This window comes from Oncorhynchus keta, chromosome 6 (assembly GCF_023373465.1).
Source record: "Oncorhynchus keta strain PuntledgeMale-10-30-2019 chromosome 6, Oket_V2, whole genome shotgun sequence".
Taxonomy (NCBI): Eukaryota; Metazoa; Chordata; class Actinopteri; order Salmoniformes; family Salmonidae; genus Oncorhynchus; species Oncorhynchus keta.
The window spans coordinates 24,061,780-24,087,637 of record NC_068426.1 but is presented as its reverse complement, the minus strand read 5'-3'; the positions used below and the strand labels follow the sequence as shown (position 1 = coordinate 24,087,637).

The 25,858-nt window shown below is 41.6% G+C and overlaps 1 protein-coding gene across 3 annotated transcripts in view; it reads right to left on the bottom strand.

The window, feature by feature from the left end:
- LOC118385280 (endoglin-like) overlaps window positions 1-25,645 on the bottom strand; it is a 42,883-nt gene extending 17,238 nt beyond the window's left edge. The window contains exons 1-3 of one of the 3 annotated variants that reach the window (XM_035772275.2): window positions 25,446-25,645; window positions 23,860-24,086; window positions 5,186-5,358 (exon numbers count right to left, since the gene is read on the bottom strand). In XM_035772275.2, coding sequence (XP_035628168.1) covers window positions 5,186-5,358; window positions 23,860-23,923 — 237 coding nt within the window. In that variant the 5' untranslated portion in view covers window positions 23,924-24,086; window positions 25,446-25,645. Of the gene's footprint in view, window positions 1-5,185; window positions 5,359-23,859; window positions 24,087-24,187; window positions 24,205-25,445 lie in introns of those variants that run through there. The other 2 variants (XM_035772277.2, XM_035772276.2) reach the window with 2 other exon arrangements.
- Window positions 25,646-25,858: the final 213 nt, after the last annotated feature.

Sequence of the window (25,858 nt, the reverse complement as noted above, 5' to 3'; positions counted from 1 at the left end):
CCTGATGTTTGGAGCTGGTCGGAGGAGACCACCAGTGTATCGTCTGAGGCCTACCACGGGGATAATACACAAGGCCTCTGCAAGGGCCATGTTCAACACACATAGACACACAGACAACACACCACAATAGCTGCTGTCAACAGGCCATTTGAAATGCCATGCAGGTTAGGGTTAAGGTTTGGGTTTGGCTCAAAACAAAAATCTCTAAATCAACCTTCTATTGCTGAATTTGAACATGCAACCTTTGGCACCAGAGGTCGATGCTTTCATGGAATTTTAGGTTTTAAGTTGAGGCATTAATTCAACAGTTTTAAGGTTAGGGTTAAAGGAAAACTCCACCCAAAAACAATTATTTTTGGTATTTGTTTCATTACTCCATTGTTGAATTTTGAAAGTTACATATCTTGAAAACTTGATTGTTGACATATTCCCAGAATGTTTTGCTTGTTAGCAATCAAGTTTTCAAGATATGTAACTTTCCAAATACAAAAAACATCACATTTTGGGACTATGTCAATAATGGACAAATTTATTTTTATTTTACCTTTAGTTAACTAGGCAAGTCAGTTAAGAACAAATTCTTATTTACAATGACAGCCTAGGAACACTGGGTTAACTTCCTTGTTCAGGGGCAGAACAAAATATTTTTACCTTGTCAGCTTGGGTATTTGCTCTTGCAACCTTTCAGTTACTAGTCCAATGCTCTAACCACTTTTTGGGTGGAATTTTCCTTTAAGTTTAGGCATTAACTCCCAAAATCTTAAGGTTAGACATTCAAGCTGATGGTTAAGATAAGGGTTAAGTTTTGGGATAGGCTTAAAACAAAAATCATCTTTTCATTGCTGGATTTGAACATGCAACCTTTGGCACCTGAGGCAGATGCTTATGACTACCTGCCATCTTTGCCCACAAAGATGGCAGGTAGAAAAAAGTACTCAATTATCATACTTGAGTAAAAGTAAAGATACATTAATAGAAAATGACGCAAGAAAAAGAGAAAGTCACCCAGTAAAATACTACTTGAGTAGAAGTCTAAAAGTATTGGGTTTTAAATGTGCTTAAGTATCAAAAGCAAATGGAATTGCTAAAATGTACTTAGGTATCAAAAGTAAAAGTACAAGTATAAACCATTTCAAATTCCTTATATTATGCAAACCAGACAGCATGGTTTTCTTGTTTTTTATTTATTTACAGATAGCCAGGGGCACACTCCAACACTCAGACACCACTTACAAACGAAGCATTTGTGTTTAGTGAGTCCGTCAGATCAGAAGTAGTAGGGATGACCAGGGATGTTCTCTTGATAAGTGTGTGAATTCGACCATTTTCCTGTCAAAATGTAACGAGTACTTTTGGGTGTCAGGGAAAATGTATGTAGTCTAAAGTACATTATTTACTTTAAGAATGTAGTGAAGTACAAGTAAAAGTTGTAAAAAATCCAAACAGTAAAGTATAGATACCCCAAAAAACTATTTAAGTAGTACTTCAAAGTATTTTTACTTAAGTACTTTACACCACTGCTTTAAGGTAACAGCGCTCACTGTCGCCGCTCGTGGCCGGTTTCAACATCGTCTCCCGACGTCGAACGTGTATGGACGTCAAACACTGACTTTGTATCACGGGTGACGTGTGTGTGTGTGTGTGTGTGTGTGTGTGTGTGTGTGTGTGTGTGTGTGTGTGTGTGTGTGTGTGTGTGTGTGTGTGTGTGTGTGTGTGTGTGTGTGTGTGTGTGTGTGTGTGTGTGTGTGTGTGTGTGTGAGATACTAGTAGGGACAATGAGTCTGGGAATACGTCTGAAAAAAATGATCAGTTTCCCTCCCAACTGTCTATCATTAAATCACACTGCTTGCATAGTCTTTTTAGCAGTGTCCGAAAATGTTTATCATCAAAACTCCTAGAAGAATAACTCAATAATCAGTAGTAGGTTTGATTGAACATAGTGAAGTGGTTGATTGAACATAGTAGGGTTGATTGAACATAGTAGGGTTGATTAAACATAGTAGGGTTGATTAAACATAGTAGGGTTGATTAAACATAGTAGGGTTGATTAAACATAGTAGGGTCTTAGGTGAGTTGTTATCCTGTTTGCTAATCATATTGTTAAATAATGGGTGAGTTCTTGAAAAGCACACAATATACAGTAAATGTGTGACTAATTTTCCTGTTATTTGACAGTTTACCAGTCTGATATGGGCAACTGATTCACTCAGTTTGAGTCAATAGAGTCAAGGATGTGTCTGTGACTAATATGAGTCAACAGGATTTAGTCTTGCAAATCAGTTGGGGAACATTAATTTCACTTTAAACCAAAAATCAATGGCCTTTACTAAAGAACTGTCCTCCCTTATTCTAACTTTCTCCATCACTCTCTCGCTTCACTTTATTAGTTTGAACAATGCACATTGCCGTCCCTGGTCACTCGCCCTTGCTATTTCTGTTCCTGTGCTTTCCAGATACAATTGTTTTCCTTTTTTGAGAGAGAGAGAGCTTCTTGAGAGCAACTTTTTTAAAGGCTTTTGCTGGTGCATAACAGCTTCCCGTTACTCTTTGTCTCTCTCCCCTAACCCGAGCCGGCTCCGACGGTCCAGTCTCGGCTGTGAGCCAAGGCCCTCACACTCGTGCCTGAATGGGACATGTCCAGCCCTCCTGCCTTCCACCCCCTCTTCCCTCCGTCCTCTATCCCTCCATCCCCCTCCAAGGCTGAACCCATACACAGGCCGCCAGGCAGCCACACTTCCTATATGACCCCTCCCTTTCCACAAACACCTTTGTCACCTCCTCTCCTCTTTAGGGGGCCTAATATTCCATCATAGTTGTTTACAGTGCCTAGTGGACATTGAGGAATGGTCAGGGTTGTATCCTGGCAGGGGGTGAGGGGTGTTCAGGGGTGATTATGGGTGATAATGAGAGGGGGGGGGTCATGTGAACTCTTGTTTAGGATGGAGGGAATTGTTTTTTGTCTGTGTGGAGTGCATGCAGGTAGGTGAGCACTGAAATGCTCTGCAAAACCCCAAACTAAACCTCAATTCAGGAGGTGTTATCTAACGATTTCAGTACCAACTTGAAGTATACAAGTTGACTGACGTCTGGAAGAAGTTTTGTGGAGCAACTGAGCAAACGCAAGAATTGCCTGAGTGAGAAGGTAAGCAAGCTGTCAACTACACTGTTTGACCATATACGTTCAAATGTGTATCTCTACAAAGCTCAGCTTTTTGGGAGCATTTTGCTACTGTATTCTGCTATCAAGATGGCATGCCGATTGTTGAAGCTTATAGATGCTCATCCTGTTTTTGTTGGTTTGATATTAATAGGCCTGTATTCTTGCCATGTTTAACAGATACCTTGCATGTCTGGATGGCCTCTTCTACCCCACTTCTGACCAATTAGTCTGTATAATGGAAGGACACACACATACAGTTTATTGGTTTTGTGAAAAGTACAGATGCTCATTCTGATTTGGTTTGATGTTTATAGGCCTGTATTCTTTGCACATTCACTATGAACTATGGAAACGACTGCACTGACATCTGCCGGTAAGAAATGTTTGATCTTTGCTGCTAATAAATGGGCCAAAGACCCAGCAAAGAATATGTTTGGAAAGGGGTTTGTTGTGTACGCATTTATCTCACCTTTGCTAGAGTAGCTGTCAGGGAGGTGAGCTGCCACCACACACACACAGCACACAGCGTAGTCTAAAGCTTCCGACTGGGCAGCCCCAGTCGAAACAGTTCGCACATAGACTGAGTGTACAAAACATTAGGAATAACTTCCTAATATTGAGTTTGCCCTCAGAATAGTCTCAATTCGTCAGGGCATGGACTCTACAAAGTGTCAAATGTGTTCCACAAGGATGCTGGCCCGGGTGACTCCAATGCTTTCCACGGTTGTGTCAACTTGGCTGGATGTCCTTTGGGAAACTGTTGAGCGTGAACAACCCAGCAGCGTTGCAGTTCTTAACACACTGAAACCGGTGTGCCTGGCACCAACTACCATACCCCGTTCAAAGGCACTTCAATATTTTATCATACCCATACATGAACTGAATGGCACACAAACACAATCCTGTCTAAATTGTCTTATGGCTTAAAAATCTTTCTTTAACCTGTCTCCTCCCCTTTATTTATACTGATTTGAAGTGGATTTAACAGGTGACATCAATAAGGGATCAAGCTGGATTCACGTGGTCAGTCTATGACATGAAACGAGCAGGTGTTCCTAATGTTTTGTACCTTCAGTGTATATTATGACAACATTTTTTTATTTGTTTTGGTGTTCGACAGCATTCAGCAGGATTTTTCCAGCTGTTCGAGCACATCATTTTTTTTCTTGAGGCTTGTCGAAGTTCGGTAGCCGATGTCTACGCCCATTCATCGGTAATTGGTCAACAGTAGGGATTCTTCAATTAAGTTGTCATTTAACGACAGACTTTCACTTGAGAAATATTCTACCAAACATCTTAGTTAGATGTAAAATTGCGCAACTAAGAACTCAGCAAAAACGTCAAAATTAAATACAGATTTCTTGAGTAATCTTAGAGTAATTCAAACTATTTTGAGGAAGTGTAATGGCTACGGCATCTCAAGAGGGACAAACAATGAGATGAGAGAAAGTGTTTGTGTGTGATAGAGAGAGAGCATTGATAAGAAATTACGAATGCGTGCTGACCAGATACTGTCAAAGAATGACAATTTAGTCTGGGGTGAAATAGCAGTGTAGGATTACATTCCTCCGAAGCACTGATCTTGGGACAGTTGGCTATAATTGGAATTACATATTGTTATGCAATTTGGGGTACAACTTTGAAATCAACCTGTATTCTACACACTTAGCCCCATTCCCCATGCAGGCTGTTGGATGAGGTTGTGTGTTTTCACACTGCTTTGTGTAGTGTAAGGAACCCTAGTCACCTCAGGGGAGACCCTGGCTCCATGTGTTTGTACTTATCAGGCTGAGCAGAGGTGGTGTCGGTCATGTTGACTCTCAGTCACATGGGAAAACTAGCTAATTTATCTGACATCAATCTCTTGTGTAAACTAGCCTAGTGTGTTAATGTTAATCTGGTATCAATCAACCTGTGTTTTCAATGTACTGGACTATTCAGAATGAGTGTACTGGATGCATCTAATTCTAGTGGAGGGTTTCCACAGTAGTTCAGTACATACACACAGTACGTAGATTGCCTTACCCCAGGAAGGAAGTGCAGGCTGAGGATGTGCACCTCTTTACTGTCCTTAGTGGTGTAGCTGGTCCAGCAGCCTGTTGGCATCTCCCTCACCCTGATCCAGGCATTCTGGTTGTCAGGAACCTTCACTGGCTCACACGTCTGCTGGGATGCTGGGGGAGAGACAAGGGGCAAACCTGGATAAGCAAAGTAGAGAGGTCACACATTCTAGGACAATACATTTTATTGAACCTTTATTTAACCAGGCACATCTGTTAAGAACAAATTCTTATTTACAATTGTGGCCAATGATGACCTGGCAAGTGGCTAGAGCCTTAAATGCCATGTTTAAACGTGTAAAACAGGCCTATGCTTACAAATAGGGTTTCAAAAGGAGGGTATATAGCTGGAAGTGTTCAAGTAACGAAATTACACTGATTTGCCAGATGGTGGTGCTATAAAAAGAGATTGAAAATGCAAAGTTTGAAAGGTCACGGCCCTCACCCTGTTTGACCTCGTCATGTAATTCGGTACATAGGTTGCTCTCCGCACAAGGAACCAATTTGCCTAGGGACACGCCATGATGGATTTTCCACCATTCAAAATTGTGTGAAAAACACTTAAAACGCTACTCTTCTGGCAGCGAATGACCGGTCGGCACGAAACTTGATATGTGTCGTCTATGGACAAAGTTCTCTCAAATAATATTTTCCAATCTAGTACCTAAAAAAACATGGCCGCTATTTACCAATAAACATTCATGTGGCTGGCAGATAAATGCATATAAATCAGTCAAGGACATTCGTATTGTAACAGAATATGGTACACATGTTGCAAACACTGTCAATACTCAACATATGCAAGAACATTCATATTTAGTAGCACTATCTCTTGATCTGTTTGACTCAGAGTGATGAAATGTGGCATACTGTAAGCTCAGGGATATCCAGCAAACCCAAGCAATATCTCAAACACCACAGGCCCGATTTATTTATTTTACCCCCTTTTCTCCCCAATTTCTTGGTATCCAATTGTTAGTAGCTACTATCTTATCGCTACAACTCCCGTACGGGCTCGGGAGAGACGAAGGTCGAAAGCCATGCGTCCTCCGAAACACAACCCAACCCAACCGCACTGCTTCTTAACACAGCGCGCATCCAACCCAGAAGCCAGCCGCACAAATGTGTCAGAGGAAACACTGTGCACCTGACAACCTTGGCAACTGCTTCTTAACACAGCGCGCATCCAACCCGAAAGCCAGCCGCACCAATGTGTCAGAGCAACCTTGGTTAGCGTGCATTGTGCCCGGCCTGCCACAGGAGTCGCTGGTGCGCGATGAGATATCCCTACCGGCCAAGCCCTCCCTAACCCGGACGACGCTAGGCCAATTGTGTGTCGCGGACGGCTGTGACAGAGCCTGGGCGCGAACCCAGAGTCTCTGGTGGCACAGCTAAAGCTGCGAAACAGTGCCTTGCGCCACCCGGGAGGCCCACCACTGGCCGATTTTGACGAAACTTGGTTGAATGATGCTTCTAGCCATAGAGATCTGGCATTTACAAAAGTACACTGATTGGCCCAAGGGGGGCGTTGCATCATTCGTGGGGAACAATATGTTTACTTTTGGCTTGCTTTACTATGACAGTATGTATTTGTGGTCAATGTTTTGGTGTCAAACTGGTGGCGGTTGTGAAAAAAGTCAATAGTTGGACGAGTTGCAAAGGTAATTGAAATTGTTGATTAAATTAAGCTATTTTCTCTTGAACAATATGGTCTATCTACTAGAAACTCATGGACAATATGTTAAATTACTTGTAGCTTTGCAACCCTGCATAAAAATAACTGCCGATGTGAAATGCATTAGGTACAAGAACATAGATACAATAAAGAGAGAAAACCAAGGAGAGCTGGTAGTGCTAACACCCTCTATTATGACCATATGAATAATGCATTATGAATTTCCTTGAAATGTTTTATGCATCAACAATAAATACATTAAAACACATTATATCATTAGTAAGATATATTCATACACATTATAGGCAACATACAAAGAGCTCGGTAGACCAGCAATATAATGCATGATCTGAAACGCATATTAAATCACCCTCTTGGCTACAGCCTAGACTAGCCTATGGAGGGTGTTGCTTTCCTGCTCTATTCATCTCTGATTCCTCCACATGCACTCCATCACTCCTGCTTCAGTGACTGTCTATGGGAGTGGAGGAGGGTTGCAAGGCGGGGCATTTGGAAGCAGTGCTGCCGTGTTTTCTAATCAGGAGATAAAGTAAGAAGTATGGATGCTAAATGGGTGGGAGGGGCCACCGGTCTGATCGGCACGGCTGATAGGTCAAGTTTATCTGGGACCTCACGGCTACATGGGCAACATTAAATCAAGTCCACTCGTCTCCTCCCTACTATCCCTCACTCCCTGACTGCACCACACTGCACCGCAGGGAGTCTCCTCCCCAACCTCTGCTCTCTGTCACACAGACACAAGGGCAGCTGATTTATTGCATGTGAGGCTATGTGTGTCAGGACAGAAGATGAAGGGAACCATTGAAATAATGTATTTGCTCTTTTTCTTCCTTTTACTTTGTCCCCTGGGGGAGTATCCTGTTGGTGCTCAATAAATATTGCCCACCAGGAAACCGCCTCCTTCTTCAGGAAGAGCAGGGTCAGGTGCTGTGTCCTACCCAATCAACAGTCAGCACTAGGACCAAGTCCCGCTCAGCCTAGTGAGAGATGGGAAATCTGATTGGGGCCCTGATGCCCCCCACCTCAGACTGTCTGTCTCCTGACCCTATAGGATGTGACTCAGATAGTGTCATAGGACTGATACAGAGATGACCCTGGTCTGAGAGTTTGAATCCCAATCAGTAGACATGCATCTAAACGGAATACAATATCACCACTCACACCATTTATGGAAAGGGATGATATTATTGAGCACAGAGGCAGTGGTGGAAAAAGTACCTAATTGTCATACTAAGATACCTTAATAGAAAATGAATCAAGTAAAAGTGAAAGTCACCCAGTAAAATACTACTTGAGTAAAAGTCTAAAAGTATTTGTTCACATTACTTATATTAAGCAAACCAGACGGCATCATTTTCTTGTTTATCTATTTACGGATAGCCAGGGGCACACTCCAACACTCAGATATCATTTACAAACTAAGAATTTGTGTTTAGTAAGTCCGCCAGATCAGAGTCAGAAGGGATGACCAGGGATGTTTTCTTGATAAGTCTATTAATTGAAACATTTGCATGTCCTGCTAAGCATTCGAAATGTACTTTTGGGTGTCAGGGAAAATGTACAGTATAGAGTAAAAAGTACATTATTTTCTTTAGGAATGTAGTGGAGTAAATGTAAAAGTTAGAAATATAAAAAGTGAACTTTAAAGTATTTTTACTTAAGTACTTCATACTACTGCGCAGAGGACAACCCTCTTTGGGAAAACTGATGAGAATTTTCAGCTCGTTACATTCTATTATTTAGACCGGTATAATAGTTTCATCTGAGAAGTTATTACAAAAGATCAAAACTGTTATGAACACCTAAGAGACAATCATAGCTTCTCAGTTCCAGGGTCCGTTTCTATGCACAAATCATAACAGAGTAGCAGTGCTGATCAAAGATCAGGTCACCCTGTCCATATAACCTTATTCATTATGATCTAACTGGCAGAACGAATCCTATATCAGCACTCCTACCGAGACTCTTGAATACGGGCCCACGTCTGAAGACTCAGGATTTTCCGTATCTACTGTAGCTACAAGATGCAAAGCATTTGGGGGAGGGGTTGATGGTTGATGAGCGCCATGGAAGGATAGAGAGACAGAGAGGGGAAGGGGGGTGTGGGGGTGAACAGGAAACAACAACTTTTGTGAGGGCAACAGGAAATGCCCTGTTTAGACGGCTGGCCTGATGATGACGGAGAGCCCTGGCAGAGGACATTGTCGTCACCACGAGGGGAAGGGATGGAGGGAGGGAAGGGAGAGAGAAAAGGGGTATGAGTAAAGTCAAGCCAATGCCCACCACACAAACAGCTCTTTCTTTCAAGCCTCTCATCTTTTCGTTATTTAACTCTTTATTTCTTTCCCCACTGTGCAGTGAGATCCTCCCTGTCTTTTCTCATCATCCCTCTTCTTCTGCTCTGGTCAAGTACCGACTTCCTGTTATTCTGCCCCTGTGCTTTAATGTCCACTCAACAGCCAGATTACCTCCCATAAAGAAGCACCGTCTCATTCCACTGTGACAGAGTCAACAGCCTGTGACTGCGTCGGCAGGGGCAGACTACTTTGCGTAAATCACCCCCTGGTGTCTGCAAAGCACACACACAGACACACACACACAGAGACGCACACACCGATACTCCCCTAATCCTATTTACCGATCACTAAGGATATAAACCATAGTCACACTGACCCCTCTGCCTGACCCGGAAATGCCAACTGCCTCATTAAGCGGTTTGCTGTTAAATGAGCTATAGAGAAGCGCCGTTCCATTCCTCCTCTGTCTTTATCTATTTTTATCAGCAGCGCCTCCAATTTTCTTTTCCACGATGGTGGTGATTCCCATATAGATGTGAGGGGGAGTCAGGGGGATTTTGAAGGAATCCATCATAATGATTCTAGATGATAGAGGATGTATAGGAAATGATGATGAGCCTCATGCTTCACAGTGTTGTATCACAGTGTTTATCTGAGTATGGAAGTCCTTGGCTTGAAACGTGTCTGGCCATGTTGCTGAATCTGCCATTCATACCTCTCCTCCTCCCTTGTACTTTATTTTCCTGTCAGTGTCTATCTCTGGACTGTCCCTTCTTGTCTCATTGTTCTAGTCAACTCCCAAACCTGATGTTGGGCCAAAGAAAATGCTCAATCAGGCATGTGTCTCCTGTCTGATGCAGGGGCGGACTACGGTGGGTGGTGCGGGAGATTTCTCAATGCTGTAAAGTACACCAACGTTATCCCTCTGACTCAACTTGGTACCTTCCAAGTCTACCATCTGTGGCTGTGAGTGTATGTCTCCTTAGGACAGTAGACCACTGTTTATTTTTTGGGACAGAAATAGTTTGTTTAATATTAACGTTTATACCTAACATTGTGATAAATGTTTAATATCTACAGATGTCACTGACGTAGTTAACAACTAAACAGCAAAAAAATTGTTATTTTTTATTGGCAATCCTGTAAGCATTTTTGCAACTCTTCAAGGCATATTGTAGGTGTATTAAGAACAAAAACATCCTGTAGCAGAAAAAGCCAGCACGGCTCCTTCCTAGAAAAAACTGCCAGAAAGCAGAAATACTAAACGCATGACTTCATCAGCCTCATCTGACTTGGATCGGACTACCAGTTCTTGTTTGGGGGGTGAAAGGTTCATCGTCAGTATTCTGTAGGGTGGATCTCCCGACTCAGCAGAAAGAGGACCTTGGCTGGAAATAAAACCCACACAACTCTGACATTAAAGGTTATATATTCAAGAGAGGCATTGTGACCCTGCCTGCAACAAGCCACATCCTGGAAACACTGACTTCCTTTATTGAGTCTCCTCGCAGAGTCAAAAGATCAAACCACTATTCACTTTGACAGGGAGGGACAGGAAATGCAGATGAAGCAGTTTGGACTTGTACTATCCTACCTTTATTTGAGATAGGTTATTCACTTTTTAATTTAGACCTGAGAATTTGATTTGGGGAATCAACAGAGTTCTTTTATTTGATTGCAATTCATGAATACAGTAGTCTGCCAAAAGTCCGTCACCTACAACAGGACCCTAACAAGAAATCTTACACATTGATGACAACTGTTTCTATTTTAGTCTAGCAGTAGTCCTTTACTACTCTCACTACAACCCCTTTCCTGCCAAAAAAATAATTAGGAGGAAACACTTTTTCTTCCATTTTATCTAGGCTCACTATTTACCACATATTTGGAAGCAATTCCCTAATCTATTTTGTCAACAGTTCAATGTTCAAAAAGAAATGTGGTCTGTTGGTAACTTTTTTCCCCACTTACACCCTTATGCACAAAGTTCTGGAGCTGTCATCAAGATGAGTGGCTTGGCTCTCCAATTAACTAATTGCTGTATATTACTGCATCAAAAGTACCATGATGATAAGTTACCAATCAACTAAAGCATATTACATGCCATAATATATGTTAAAAATGACCAAATAATGTATTGCCATAATGTACTGCCATAATGTATTGTATAAACCCCACCTTATCTGTAAATCTAGGGTAAACCCTGGCAAACACAGAGCGGTGTCTGGGGCAACTGTCTCACTGAGGCAGAGTAAACTGTTTGCATCCCGGGTCGGAGGAGCCATGATGGTGAAGGGGAGAGGTAGGGGGGTGGTCGGAGCACACGGGGGGGGGGGTCTGGCCTGCCCCAGCCTTTCCAGCTCCACACACCTATTGTCCTGGTGTTTCCGCGACCGCAGACTGAGGCTTGACCATCCACAGGAAGGTAAACAAGCTCTTATCAGCGTTCTGCAGGGGCCCGCAGTGTCCCCTGGCCTCTCACCCCTACACTGCACAACACTGTGTCTCACCTCCTCTCTCCCCACGCCAACAAAATCCCCACAGTCTACAAAAAAAGTCCCTAATTATCACTATCACTTTTATTACTAATGTGTGTGGGGGGAGGTTGTGTATGTGGTAGTGGGGGGAGGTTGTGTATGTGGTCGTAGGGGGACGTTGTGTGCTTCTACACCTGAATTGCTTGCTGTTTGGAGTTTTAGGCTGGGTTTCTGTACAGCACTTTGAGATATCAGCTGATGTAAGAAGGGCTATATAAATACATTTGATTTGATTTGATTTAGTAGTGGGGGGGGGGTGTTGTGTATGTGGTAGTGGGGGAGGTTGTGTATGTGGCATTGGCAGTAGGGGGAGGTTGTGTATGTGATAGTGATAGTGGGGGGAGGTTGTGTATGTGGTAGTAGAGGGAGGTTGTGTACAGTTGAAGTCAGAAGTTTACATACACTTAGGATGGAGTCATTAAAACTAGTTTTTCAACAACTACACAAATGTCTTGTTAACAAACTATAGTTTTGGCAAGTCGGTTAAGACATCTACTTTGTGCTTGACACAAGTAATTTTTCCAACAATCGTTTACAGACATTACATTATTTCACTTATAATTCACTGTATCACAATTCCAGTGGGTCAGAAGTTTACATACACTAAGTTGACTGTGCCTTTAAACAGCTTTGAAAATTCCAGAAAATAATTGACACAATTTCAGAGGAGGTGTACCTGTGGATGAATTTCAAGGCCTACCTTCAAACTCAGTGCCTCTTTGCTTGACATCTTGGGAAAATCTAAAGAAATCAGCCAAGACCTTTTGTAGACCTCCACAAGTATGGTTCATCCTTGGGAGCAATTTCCAAACGCCTGAAGGTACCACGTTTATCTGTACAAACAATAGTGCGCAAGTATAAACAACATGGGACCACGCAGCCATCATACCGCTCAGGAAGGAGACGCTTTCTGTCTCCTAAAGATGAACGTATTTTGGTGCGAAATGTGCAAATCAATCCCAGAACAACAGCAACGGACCTTGTGAAGATGCTGGAGGAAACAGGTACAAAAATGTCTATAAATATATATATATAAGGACAACAAAGTCAAGGTATTGGAGTGGCCATCACAAAGCCCTGATCTCAATCCTATAGAAAATGTGTGGGCAAAACTGAAAAGGTGTGTGCGAGCAGGCAGGCCTACAAACCTGACTCAGTTACACCAGCTCTGTCAGGAGGAATGGGCCAAAATTCACCCAACTTATTGTGGGAAGCTTGTGGAAGGCTACCCAAAACATTTGACACAAGTTAAACAATTTAAAGGCAATGCTACCAAATACTAAGTTAGTGTGTGTAAATGTCTGACCCACTGGGAACGTGATGAAAGAAAGAAAAGTTGAAAGAAATAATTATCTCTAATATTATTTGGACATTTCCCATTCTTAAAATAATGTCAGGGAATTTTTACTAGGATTAAATGTCAGGAGTTGTCGAGGATTAGCAAATAAAAATACTGTATATATACTACATAGCCAAGGTATTTTGACACCTGCTCGTCGAACATCTCATTCCAAAATCATGGTTATTCATATGGAGTAGTTCCCCCCTTTGCTGCTATAACAGCCTCCACTATTCTGGGAAGGCTTTCCACTAGATGTTGGAACATTGCTGCGGGGACTTGCTCACATTCAGCCACGAGCATTAGTGAGGTCGCGCACTGATGTTGGGCGATTAGGCCTGGCTCGCAGTCGGTGTTCCAATTCATTCCAAAGGTGTTCGATGGAGTTGATGTAAGGGCTCTGTGCAGGCCAGTCAAGTTCTTCCACACTGATCTCAACAATCCATTTCTGTATGGACCTCGCTTTGTGCAAGGGGGCATTGTCATGCTGAAACAGGAAAGGGCCTTCCCAAAATTTTAGCCACAAAGTTGGAAACACAGAATTATCTACAATTTCATTGTATGCTGTAGCGTTAAGATTTCCCTTCACTGGAACTGAGTCTAGACCGAACCATGAAAAACAGCCCCAGACAGCCCCATTCCTCCTCCACCAAACTTTACAGTTTGCAATATGCATTCATGCAGGTAGCATTCTCCTGGCATCCACCAAATGGTGTAGCGTGATTCATCACGCCCAAGAAAGCATTTTAACTGCTCCAGAGTCCAATGGCGGCAAGCTTTACACCACTCAACCCGACGCTTGGCATTGCACATGGTGATCTTAGGCTTGTGTGCGGCTGCTCTGCCATGGAAACCCATTTCATGAAACTCCCAACGAACAGTTATTGTGCTGACGTTGCTTCCAGAGGCAGTTTGGAACTTTATTTTATTTTATTTATTTTTAGTTTATTTCACCTTTATTTAACCAGGTAGGCTAGTTGAGAACAAGTTCTCATTTACAACTGCGACCTGGCCAAGATAAAGCATAGCAGTGTGAACAGACAACAACACAGAGTTACACATGGAGTAAACAATAAACAAGTCAATAACACAGTAGAAAAAAAGTAAAAAAGAAATAAGAGTCTACATACATTGTGTGCAAAAGGCATGAGGAGGTAGACAAATAATTACAATTTAGCAGATTAACACTGGAGTGATAAATGATCAGATGGTCATGTGCAGGTAGAGATACTGGGGTGCAAAAGAGCAGAAAAGTTAATAAATAAAAACAGTATGGGGATGAGGTAGGTAAATTGGGTGGACTATTTACCGATGGACTATGTACAGCTGCAGCGATTGGTTAGCTGCTCAGATAGCAGATGTTTAAAGTTGGTGAGGGAGATAAAAGTCTCCAACTTCAACGATTTTTGCAATTCGTTCCAGTCACAGGCAGCAGAGAACTGGAGAACTTTGTAGTGAGTGTTACAACCGAGGACAGACATTTTTAAGCGCTACGTGCTTCAGCACTCAGCGGTCCCGTTCTGTGAGTTTGTGTGGCCTACCACTTCGCGGCTGAGCCGTTGTTGCTTCTAGACGTTTCCACTTCACAGTAACAGCTTTTACAGTTGACCAGGGCAGCTCCAACAGAAATTTGACAAACTGACTTGTTGGAAAGGTGGCATCCTATGACGGTGTCTCGTTGAAAGTCACTGAGGTCTTCACAGTAAGGCCATTCTACTGCTGTCTGTCTATGGAGATTGCATGGATGTGTGCTCGATTTTATACACCTGTCAGCAACAGGTGTGGCTGAAATAGCTGAATCCAGTCATTTGAAGGCATGTCCACATACCTTTGTATATACAGTATATATACTGCATTCGGGAAAGTATTCAGACCCCTTGACTTTTTCCACATTTTGTTACGTTACCGCCTTATTCTCAAATGGATTAAATTAATGCCCCCAAAAAAATGAAAAAATAATTTACATTTACCTCCCCATCCAAGTGGACAGAGCTTGAGAGGAGGATCTGCAAAGAAGAATGGGAGAAACTCCCCAAATACAAGTGTGCCAAGATTGTAGCGTGATACCCAAAGCGATTCAAGGCTGTCATAGTTGCCAAAGGCGCTTAAAAAAATGGGTCTGAATACTTATGTAAATGTGATATTTCTGTTTTTTATTTTGAATAAATTTGCTTACTTTTCTAAAAAACAGTTTTTGCTTTGTCATTATTGGGTATTGTATGCAGCTTGATAGTGGGGGGGGGGGACTATTTAATCCATTTTAGAATAAGGCTGCAACGTAATAAAATGTGGAAAAAGTCAAGGGGTCTGAATACTTTCCGAATGCACTGTATATATTTTTATTATTTATTCATGATTTTTTTTATGGCAGACGAAACACATGTCTTGTGAACTAATGTGAACTAATCCATTGCGGAGGCTGAGACTAATGCACGGAGGAGGCTGCGGGGATGGCACAGTCCAAGAAGTGTGGCTAAATTCACAATGCATGTATCTCTCCAGAATGCGCTCTCTCTCTCGCCAAATTGTGCACATTCATTGTTTGCGTTTGATTGTTAGTGTCTATCTATTCCTGATTCCCATATATCACCAGTAGTACAGTTACCATTAATTCCTATCATTTCGAATATACAATCTTTGTTTGGTTACGGTCATTTCTGTTAATGCATTCAATATATTATTATTACAGTCTTTTGTCATTCTCATTGTCGGAGTGGACACGTTGTTTGCAGAGCGCACAACCTATGTTACACTTGTGAGTTTTGGTTTATTTTTATTCCATTTACTGGTTTTGTCAATGTAGTCATTGTCTTTGTTTAGATCGCTCCTTTCAATCTTGAGTAAGGACCTAATTACGGAAAGAAGTAGGCCTGTTGGCTAACTGGCCTGCGTGCAAATATAGGAATATAAATGTGCCCATTTGGGAATCTGATAGTATTTCTGATTGACTTAACGCACCACAAATAGTTCCTCAATGTATTTGAAAAATCTTTCCAGCTCTCTCCCGTTTGACCACTCAGCGTGAAAGGGAAAATGTTATGCTCTGATCGAGTGGAAGCGTCATGAAATAGGCCTACCTGATTAGTTTTTATCACGTGTAAATAGCCTACAGCTGTGTCTGTCCCAAACTCACTGGCACCGGAAACTCTGAGGGCCCAGAATATTTTTAGCAATGTTGCAAGTTTGCTAGAGGGAGCTTCAGGCTGACTCAAGGTAATAGTTGATACAATGTTTCCTGTTCGCTGCAGACAGGCCATAAGTAGCCAATTTGATTAATATGATATTTATTTTTATCAGGATATTTTCTATCTGCAGGCTGCAATGTTTTCATTTGTTGGTTTTATAGGTGGTTTTTACATAACTTGTATTGCCAACTATCTTTTAGGTTTGTATAATTTTCCTTTAGATTTGGATATAATTAGGATTAACCACAATGACAATGATTTTGAGATACGAAGACCTTATTATAAATTAAATGAAACTGTTCCATGTAAATTTACACATGAAAACCATAACTGGCACGCATATCGGTAGAAATGATAAGATAAACTGGCATTGCCGAAAATGTTGCCGATTCCTCATGTAGCCTATGACCGGCAACTTCAGCAGAGTAAAGCCAGAATCTGCGAAAGCCAATAAGAGCAAGAGGAGGATGGTCAGGTAAGTTTTTTTTAAATATATTTTTTATTTACATTTACTTGAGTTAAAGTAAAGATGGCTTAATAGAAAATGTCTCACATGAAAGTGAAAGTCACCCAGTAAAATCCTACTTGAGTAAAATTCGAAAAGTATTTGGTTTTAAATGTACTTAAGATTCAAAAGTAAATGTAATTCCTAAAATATACTCATGTATCAAAAGTAAAAGTGTAAATCAATTCAAATTCCTTATATTAAAACCTGTTATGGATCATGCGCATTTTCGCAGCTTTTTGTTAAAAATCGCGCAACATTTCAGCGCCCTGCTACTCATGCCAGGAATATAGTATATGCATATGATTAGTATGTGTGGATAGAAAACACTCAGACGTTTCTAAAACTGGTTAAATCACGGCTGTGACTATAACAGAACGTGCGTTTCATCAAAAAGCGCAGGAAAATCTGATCACTGAAAACTGGAAAATATATCAATGCGCCACTTGAATGTATTGTTGAAAAGAAACCACATTAAATGGGGCTGAGGTTGCAATACCTACAGCTTCCACACGATGTCATGTCTCGGATTTGTTTCTTGGTCAAACGGACACGAGGCAGCGCATTTCTTCCAGTCTCCGACCGGATGTTTTGGTTGAGAAATATTTGGACATGATATCAGGACGTGGAGCTATTGAATATACATCGCCCCGTGATCATTTTGATAGATTATTAACGTTTACTAATACCTAAAGTTGCATTACAAAAGTATTTCGAAGTGTTTTGTGAAAGTTTATCGTCAACTATTTTAATTTTAAAAAATGACGTTGCGTTATCAAACTCAGTTTTTTTCCTTGATTACACAGTCTTCATAGATCGATATCTAGGCTATATATGGACCGATTTAATCGGAAAAAAAGACCCAATAGTGATGTTTATGGGACATCTAGGAGTGCCAAGAAAGAAGCTCGTCAAAGGTATTGAATGTTTTATATTTTATTTCTGCGTTTTGGGTAGCGCCGGCTACCGCAAAATCTGACGTTTTAGGTGACTTTGCAGTATTTTGGGGGTGCATGCTATCAGATAATAGCTTCTCATGCTTTCGCCGAAAAGCATTTTACAAATCTGACTTGGTGGATAGATTCACAACGAGTGTAGCTTTAATTCATTACCTTGAATGTGTGTTTTAATGAAAGTTTGAGTTTTATCAAAAACTATAGGTGGCGCTCTGAATTTCCACTGATTGATGTTCCTGCATGGGAACTATATTCTGCGTCATCCTTAAGAAGTTGCAAACCAGACAGCACCATTTTCTTATTTTTTTAATTTACGTATAGTCAGGTGCACACTCCAACACTCAGACATAATTTACAAACGAAGCTTGTGTTTAGTGAGTCCGCCAGATCAAAGGCAGTAGGGATGACCAGGAATGTTTTCTTGATAAGTGTGTGAATTAGACCATTTTCCTGCTAAAGCATTCAAAATGTAACGAGTACTTTTGGGTGTCAGGGAAAATGTATGGAGTAGAAAGTACATCATTTTCTTTAGGAATGTAGTGAAGTAAAAGTTGTGAAAAATTATAAATAGTTCATTAAAGTACAGATACCCCCCCAAAATACTTAAGTAGTACTTTCAAGTATTTTTACACCACTGGTATTGAGTATGTGAAAGCTGGTCTGTAGACAGCGTGTCTTCATATATAATTGGCTCTGTTTACACCTCTTGTCAGATATCTCCTCAAGTCAGAAGTAGTACAACAAATCCATGGAGGGCCTATGGCTCACCCACACACACACACACTCATGTATTTCTTAGATGCTTGAGAGCTGTCTCTCAATTAATCTTTATGGTTTGTCTGTCTGCTGTTCAGAAGGCAATCTGATGCTTTGATGTTGAAAAACTTAGTGTGCTCTTGTCATTCACTATACTAGCAGTTCTTTCCTAGAATGGCGATGCTAGGAACTTTAGGTATGACGAATGTTAAATACATTGCCGTTCCCCATTGATACACTACAGGCTCTCTCTATATCGCTCTCTCGCTCTCTCACAGACACACACATACAGAAACATATATCTGTCATATTCCAGGCAGCATAAGCGTGTGCAATGTTTCCGTTTCGTTGCTTTGGTTGCCTCTTCCTTCAAATTGACAAGGTGTTCCACAAACACTCTATTAGCTCTCAGTCTTCAGGTTGGTCGCAGTGTGAACAAATTAATTTATCACTAAACGGCGAGACATTGTGAATTTGCTCTATAGTGAGAGTCTATTCATCTTCCAGGCATTAATTAGCAAACGTGGCTTTTGGAGGGAAAGACTAATTTAGCGGTCGCTGTGCTAACTCTGTTCCACCGAGCAGATGGAAGCGGCAGAAACGCATTGCACACTGGGTGCTTCCAATCATTCAAGATTGATGTCGCTTTGCTCAGCATATGTTGCTCATAGAACCAACAGACATTACCCCGTTTTTCTCCACTGATTTCCCAGAAAATATTAACGAGCCCACTTTGGGATCGTCGCATCATAGATAGCATAGCTATGAAGGTTCTGATACTTTTCGACACGTTTGAGAAGTTGAAAAAGTGGAGTTAGGTAGAGTCTGGAGCAAAGACAGAAAGATTGTGCTGCTTTGCAGTGCCAAGTTTTATTATTCGTCCTCGAAGAGTAATGAAATAGTGTGAGAGTGGAAAGCTGTCAACAAGCTTGATTATATTCCCTCAGGAAGATAAGTACAGACTGTTAAGACGCCTGAGCATGGCTTTGGGATTTGTTGGAGTCACATGACAAACATTTGCACTACAGGGCCTTTAATTAAAGCCTATCCCTTGATCACACTTTATACTTTTCAATGTATTAATAATGGGAAAAGATTATATCAAAAGCCTTCCATCATATTCAGAGGGACTCTCTATAACCCTCAATGTGGCCCCTACATAAACACACCAACACACACAGGAGCACACTCATGCGTGCACACACACACACACACAAGCACACACACCAAGTTTGTCATGAATCAAAGAGAATTTTGAGCGCTTCACCACATGAATCCAGAGAAAGCAGCATGACACCTGAATCAACACGAAGGTTCAACTTTATACACCCAGGCTTGCATAGCTCTACCATTAGGGTCAAATAACAAGTGACTGTAGCTACTCTTTGTTGTTTCAATTCTGAACACCATTCAATCGCGTTTTTTAAGATTTGTGAGACATATCGCAACAAGCTTCAACTAAAGCTCATGACATCCGTCATTGCTTCAAAGCATCAACTGTTCAATAATAATTGTCTGTCCTTTAGAAGCTTAGCTGACAACTATCTCTGTTCTGCCTGAAGAAAGCAGCACATCAACATAGCATACTAAATAGTTTATGAATTTGCATAGTGGGAAATACAGAATAGGTACCAAACAGCCAACTCAAGTACTACTCTCTCTGGGGTTTGGGGAAGATAACCCCAAAAATCATTTTTAAAGGGACAGGTATAAATCCCCTTTCAAGACTTCTTCTGATTGGGCAGACCCTTGGCTGAGTATGGGCAGACTGGCCAGAGATAATAGCCACACAACGCCATGCCTTATCTGTCCACAGTGTGCAGACGGCCGCCGCTGGCATGGGCACATAGCGGTCGCCATTCTGATGAGGAGTTTTATCTCAGCGCCATGTACTAATGAGCCATTCAGGTCGCACGCCACTGCCAGCCGAGCAACCCAACCTGGGCCTTACCAATCCCCAGGGATAGTGCACCACGATGAGAAAGACAGGCAGACAAGGTCCAGGGCCTGGCCAGAAACGGTGGCTGAAACGAGTGGACACTTAAATATCCATGACTGTGTTTTCATTTAACATGTTCATCTTTTGTTAAAAACTAAAGTAGTCCATGTAAATATATGATGTGTGTACTTGTTAAGAGCTCAACGGAACTAGTGCTCTCTCTCTCTCTCTTTGCCTCACAGCCAAGTAATAGAATAATTACTGAGGCTCAAGCATCTCCTTGCAGATGAGAAACGATTGGGTATGTTACTCTCAATGTTTTTCCTAGATATGAAAAGTCTTAAAATAAATGGTTTCTGAGATGAAAGTGTGCCTATCAACATTAGGTGATGCATAGCCTAAATAGAGTGAGCTGGATGTGTTTTGCAGTGCTTTAATATATGCCTTACTGCATGAGGGGTGCCTTGTTAACAACAAACTTCAAGGAAAACATAACTCACAAGCTGGGGAAAAAAATCATTTGGCTCTCTAAACGTTTTACATGACACTGCTGCTGCCCTGTTTTACTCCAGAGATAAAGTGAACCATCTCACACATCATTCATAATCTATACACAAACAGGAAAAGTTATCTGGCAGCAAACATTATTGTAACTCATCAAGCGCTTGCTCTCCCTTTTAGGTAGAGAGAGAGAGAGAGAGAGAGAGAGAGAGAGAGAGAGAGAGAGAGAGAGAGAGAGGTGAACAACATACTGTAGCATACCCACTGGGCACAGACATCAATTCAACGTCTATTCCACATTGGTTCAAAGGAATTTCATTGAAATGACGTGGAAACAATGTTTATTCAACCAGCGCGTGCCCACTGGGTAGCTAGTCCTGCTCAGCACTGCTAGTCAAAGAGAGAAAAAGAGGCAGTCAGAAATGAATTGTTGATTGCAACAGTGAGATAGAAATCGGTCTGCAGCAGCGACAAGTGGTCGCGTCACTATGTCTCCCTGGTCCTGGAACCCAGTCTGGCTGCAGTGTGGGGAAGTGGGCTATTTAGACTATCAACGCCATTTTTAACAGAGGCAGCAGGTTTTTTTGGTTATTTCCCTCTGCAAGGCCCTACTAAGGAGCTGTCTGTCACCTCTTTTTATCCCTCTCTCCTTCTCTTTCATCTCTCTCTGCATCTGTGTATTTCTCTCTCACACACAATCTCTCTCTTTAGTCCCTCCCGCTCTTTCTGTTCTACCTCTCCTTAGCATCATCTGTCTCTCAATGTCTCTGCCTCATCCCTCACTTCACCCTCCACTCTCTCTTTTGTATTTGTCTCTCTCCTTTCATCCCTTTCTCTCTCTCTGCACCCCTTTCCCGATCAACCCACTGTGTCACTGATGTGTTGTTGGATAGTTACATAATCCACCCCTAACCACCACCACCATCTCCACCCCTCAACACCCTCCCAGCCTCCAGCATAGCTTCCTCAGGATGTGGTCCTAGTGGCTTCCCTGCCTGCTGTTCTGATACTCTCCTTACCTTTCTTCCCTCCATCTCCCTCCCCCTAGTCTGTCAGCTTCCCCCAAGCTCTCCTTCGGGCTCCCCTCCCTCTATGGCAGCTGCCTAATCACTTTTGTACTTTTCCTTCAGTCTGTGGAGAAGGACCCGGCTGGGAGGAAGTGCAGCGGGAGGCCAAGAGTCGACAACCATCACGTCAGGCTCCCACGGGGAACTAACTGCAGTGGGGAGCCGATGGGGCCTACAGTCAACCTAGCCTCCTGTAGGGACACCCCCAGAGAGGGGCTGTACAGCTGATGGGCCCCCATGGAACTACAGAACAGAAGTCTGGAGTCCAACTACTGTCTGGAGCCCAAACGGAGGCCCCTAAAAGGGGCAACAGGGATTTAATCCAGTGAGACCAAAGCAGTCGACAGATTCCCAACTAGAATCCACTACAGTCACAGTTACAGCCACAACCTCAGCCACTCACTAGTGATGGGTGTAAGAACATGCTGTGTTCAGAAACGTGGTTATAGTATTCCTATTTGGAAGTCTCACAGGATATTCCAATAAATGTCTTGGTATTTCTCGGTTATGTTGCAGTTTCAAGTTGTATTAGTCGTATGTACAGGATACACATGGTATATACCGTCCAACAAAATGCAACTGGCAGGTTCCTTCTCCACAATGGTACAACCAATAAGAAATCATATTTAAAAAAGAATACAACCAGTTTTGGACTGCGTTCCTTTGTCTACTAGAGCCAGATACATCTAATGTGCATATATCAGTGCATAAACATGAGGATCCACTGGAATAGCATGAACTACACCTGCTCTGTCTGACATAACTATCTGAAATAAGTATCACTCCAAAGATTGACACATGTTAGTGGCCAGAGCATAACTGAACACTGCAGATCCTCTTCCATTTCCTACATAATACTCAAGCTAACTGCCAACTAACCACTGCAACCACAGAGAGCAATTGTAATGGCACCTTTTTGTAGGAACTAATGGAGGGTACCACCATTGCTTGTTGGCCAAAGCCTATGGGAAAATTAATGGGGGGTTTTGTAGGGTTTTGGGATAAAAGAGGAAAATAAGACCTGTGGTAAACACAGGCTTAGGGAGATCGTATTCGTTTTGTTCTATGACATCTCCATCAGCTAATGTCACTTGTGAATTTGAAACATTTATGTAATCAAAATAAGCACATAAAGCAGATAAATGCTTCATAATTCATAAAGGTCATGTTAACTGACTGATATTACAAAAGTATACGATCTAAGCCTGTGTTAACCTCAAGCCTTATTTTCTACGTTTATCCTAAAACCCCATTCATTCCACATTGATTTTTAGGAATGGCTGAACAAACCTGAGGATTCATTTTCATTTTTTAGGACCTCAAGCTGGCGAGCTCTATTTAACATACCTATTTTTTTTATCATACGCCCCAAAAACTTACTTGACAAATATATCAAATGTACACGCAAACCAAGACAAATCTAGGCTACCTATAGCGTATTCCCAGCACAATAATAAACTGATGCACACATTTCTCATTTAATCCTTATACTTTACGAGTTTTAATGAAAGTAGTCTTTAGGAAATATTGTCAGTCACTATACACATTACACCTCTATATACAGACTCATCCAATCAACTGGTAATCCTGAGAAAACCACTGAAAACAGCTGTGAAAATAAAGCCCTGGTTGGTTTTTTAAAAAGAGATGAGGTTAGAATAAGTCAATCATGACAGTTCAAATCAAGGTTAATGCCGGTTTTTGAACTTTGCTCACACAGAAGGAAAGACCCTCTAGGCTTCAATTCAGCACCAGTCTCCAAGTCGAGTCTAGCACACAAGCCGTCAACCAAACAGCTCTTCACTTACACAACCATTAAGAAGAGATGGAAGTTGGAGGTTCAACCAACCGCTGGTCTTACCTGAAGTGGCGATGACAAGGCAGAGTAGAAGCAGGGGTAAAAGTGACATGTTGCTGCTGTCCATCTCTAAGTCAGATAGCTGTGGGAGCCTCGATGAAGAACTTGCCGGTGTCTAGGTGCTCGGGCAGCGTCCTCGTCCAATGGCAGCACGGCAGTGACTGTGGTGGCAGTGGTTCCGCTCCAGAGGGGTGAGCACACAAATCCAGCCTTGATAGGTTAAAGGTCAGCTAGGAGAAAAGAGGCGGGGCGTCAGTAGGAGATTGCCAACTGCCAAGAAAAGTCATAGATGAATAATGAAAATATCCAATCAATAGGGAATCGTGTATACCTCTGAAACTACTGATGCTGTACATTTATATAACTACATCAGAGTAGAATTAATATAATGTCAATGCATGTTAATCCATGTAATACTCATCCTCTACACTCAATGATGGCAAGCTTAACAAATCCCTTCAAGGAACATTTCCTGTTGAAAATGAAATTGTGAGATGGTGTTGCCAAGATTATAAACTGCATCACTTTCTTTTTTTTCTGACTTTTATCTGGAATAGTGGTATCTGAGATCATTATTGGATAAAATGTTCTATCCAAAGGGCCTCTTCCTAAACGTCCAGGATCAGATGAAGTACACTGATTAACATCTATGTTGGTGATGATTTAACAAGGCCATTTCTAATAAATGTATGTACTGTACCTCTCTCTACTCAACTACCACCCATTTCTAGTACAGTGCTTGATTATAACTGTTGCTAACATACCAAATTCAGATAAAAAAAAAAACATTGGATAATTAGTTCAAACTAGACACGTGATATTGCCATCAACTTCTGCATGTGCAACTAATGATAGGCTACAAACGTATTACATTTATACTTCCAATGAGATTGTCTGTCCTTGGATAGCCTAGAATATTATCATGGGGACCAGAGCTCTAGGGTTATCCAGTGGTCAGTAACTGCTGGCCCAGTCTGCCAGGAAACAGTATGGCGTCGCTTTCTTTAAATAATGTTACAATAGGGAGATCTGATAAGCGGGGAGACTGCTCTTGTTATATGATTCATATAGAGCGAGGGGAAAAGACTATATAAACTGTTTATGCAACCAAAGCAAAACAAAAGTAACTTTGGCTACTTCCTTAACCAGACAAACACGAGTTATTGAGTCAAATGCCTAAAAACGATTTAACTATAACTATAACTATAACTATATATTATTATATATTATTATTATATTAACTATAGAAAATGGTCACTAGAAAGTAGTTGAATATTTCAGGTAAACGGAAGACAGGCTATTAAAGTGAAACAAAAGCAAACCCATTAACGTTTTTATTTGGCTGAAATAAATAGGATGAATAAGTGAAACTCATAGTTCTGGTTTTCAGAAATGTACAATTATACGGCTATAAGCTAGACGTTTATCTGACAATACACAGTTCACAACGTTATAATTCACGGTAACAAGTTATTTTACCTAATTGTCACCTAATCATTGGCTTTAAACAAACAACACATCAAGGGAATACATTGTATCAGGGACAACAGCTAAAGCTGTCGGCAAAGCATTGATTAAAAGAAACTCACATATCAATGGAGATTGTCCCTTTTAAATTGCGGGTATAATCCACGAATGCAAAGGGAGCAGTCAGTCGTGTAAACGCTCATAAACTTTCTAGTGTAGCTGGGCGGGTGGGGAAGCGCAGATTGATTTTCGTACCACTCCCAAAAACCAGAGCTTCGCGCGCTGGTGTTTATGCCGGTGACTGACGTCAATTCCTACACTGCTTGTCAGCACAGAATATTGTGAGAGGAATTAGGGATTTCTTTGAGATTTTGCATCACAGGTGAATCGACAACAATGACATATGGTCGACCGGTAGCAGCCTAATGAAAGAAAAGAAAGTATAAATCACAGAAGCATAAATGTGGTCTTTCCATAACCCATTCAACATGGTTTATTACATTGTAATAACCCAAACTGTTACGTATCATCAAAA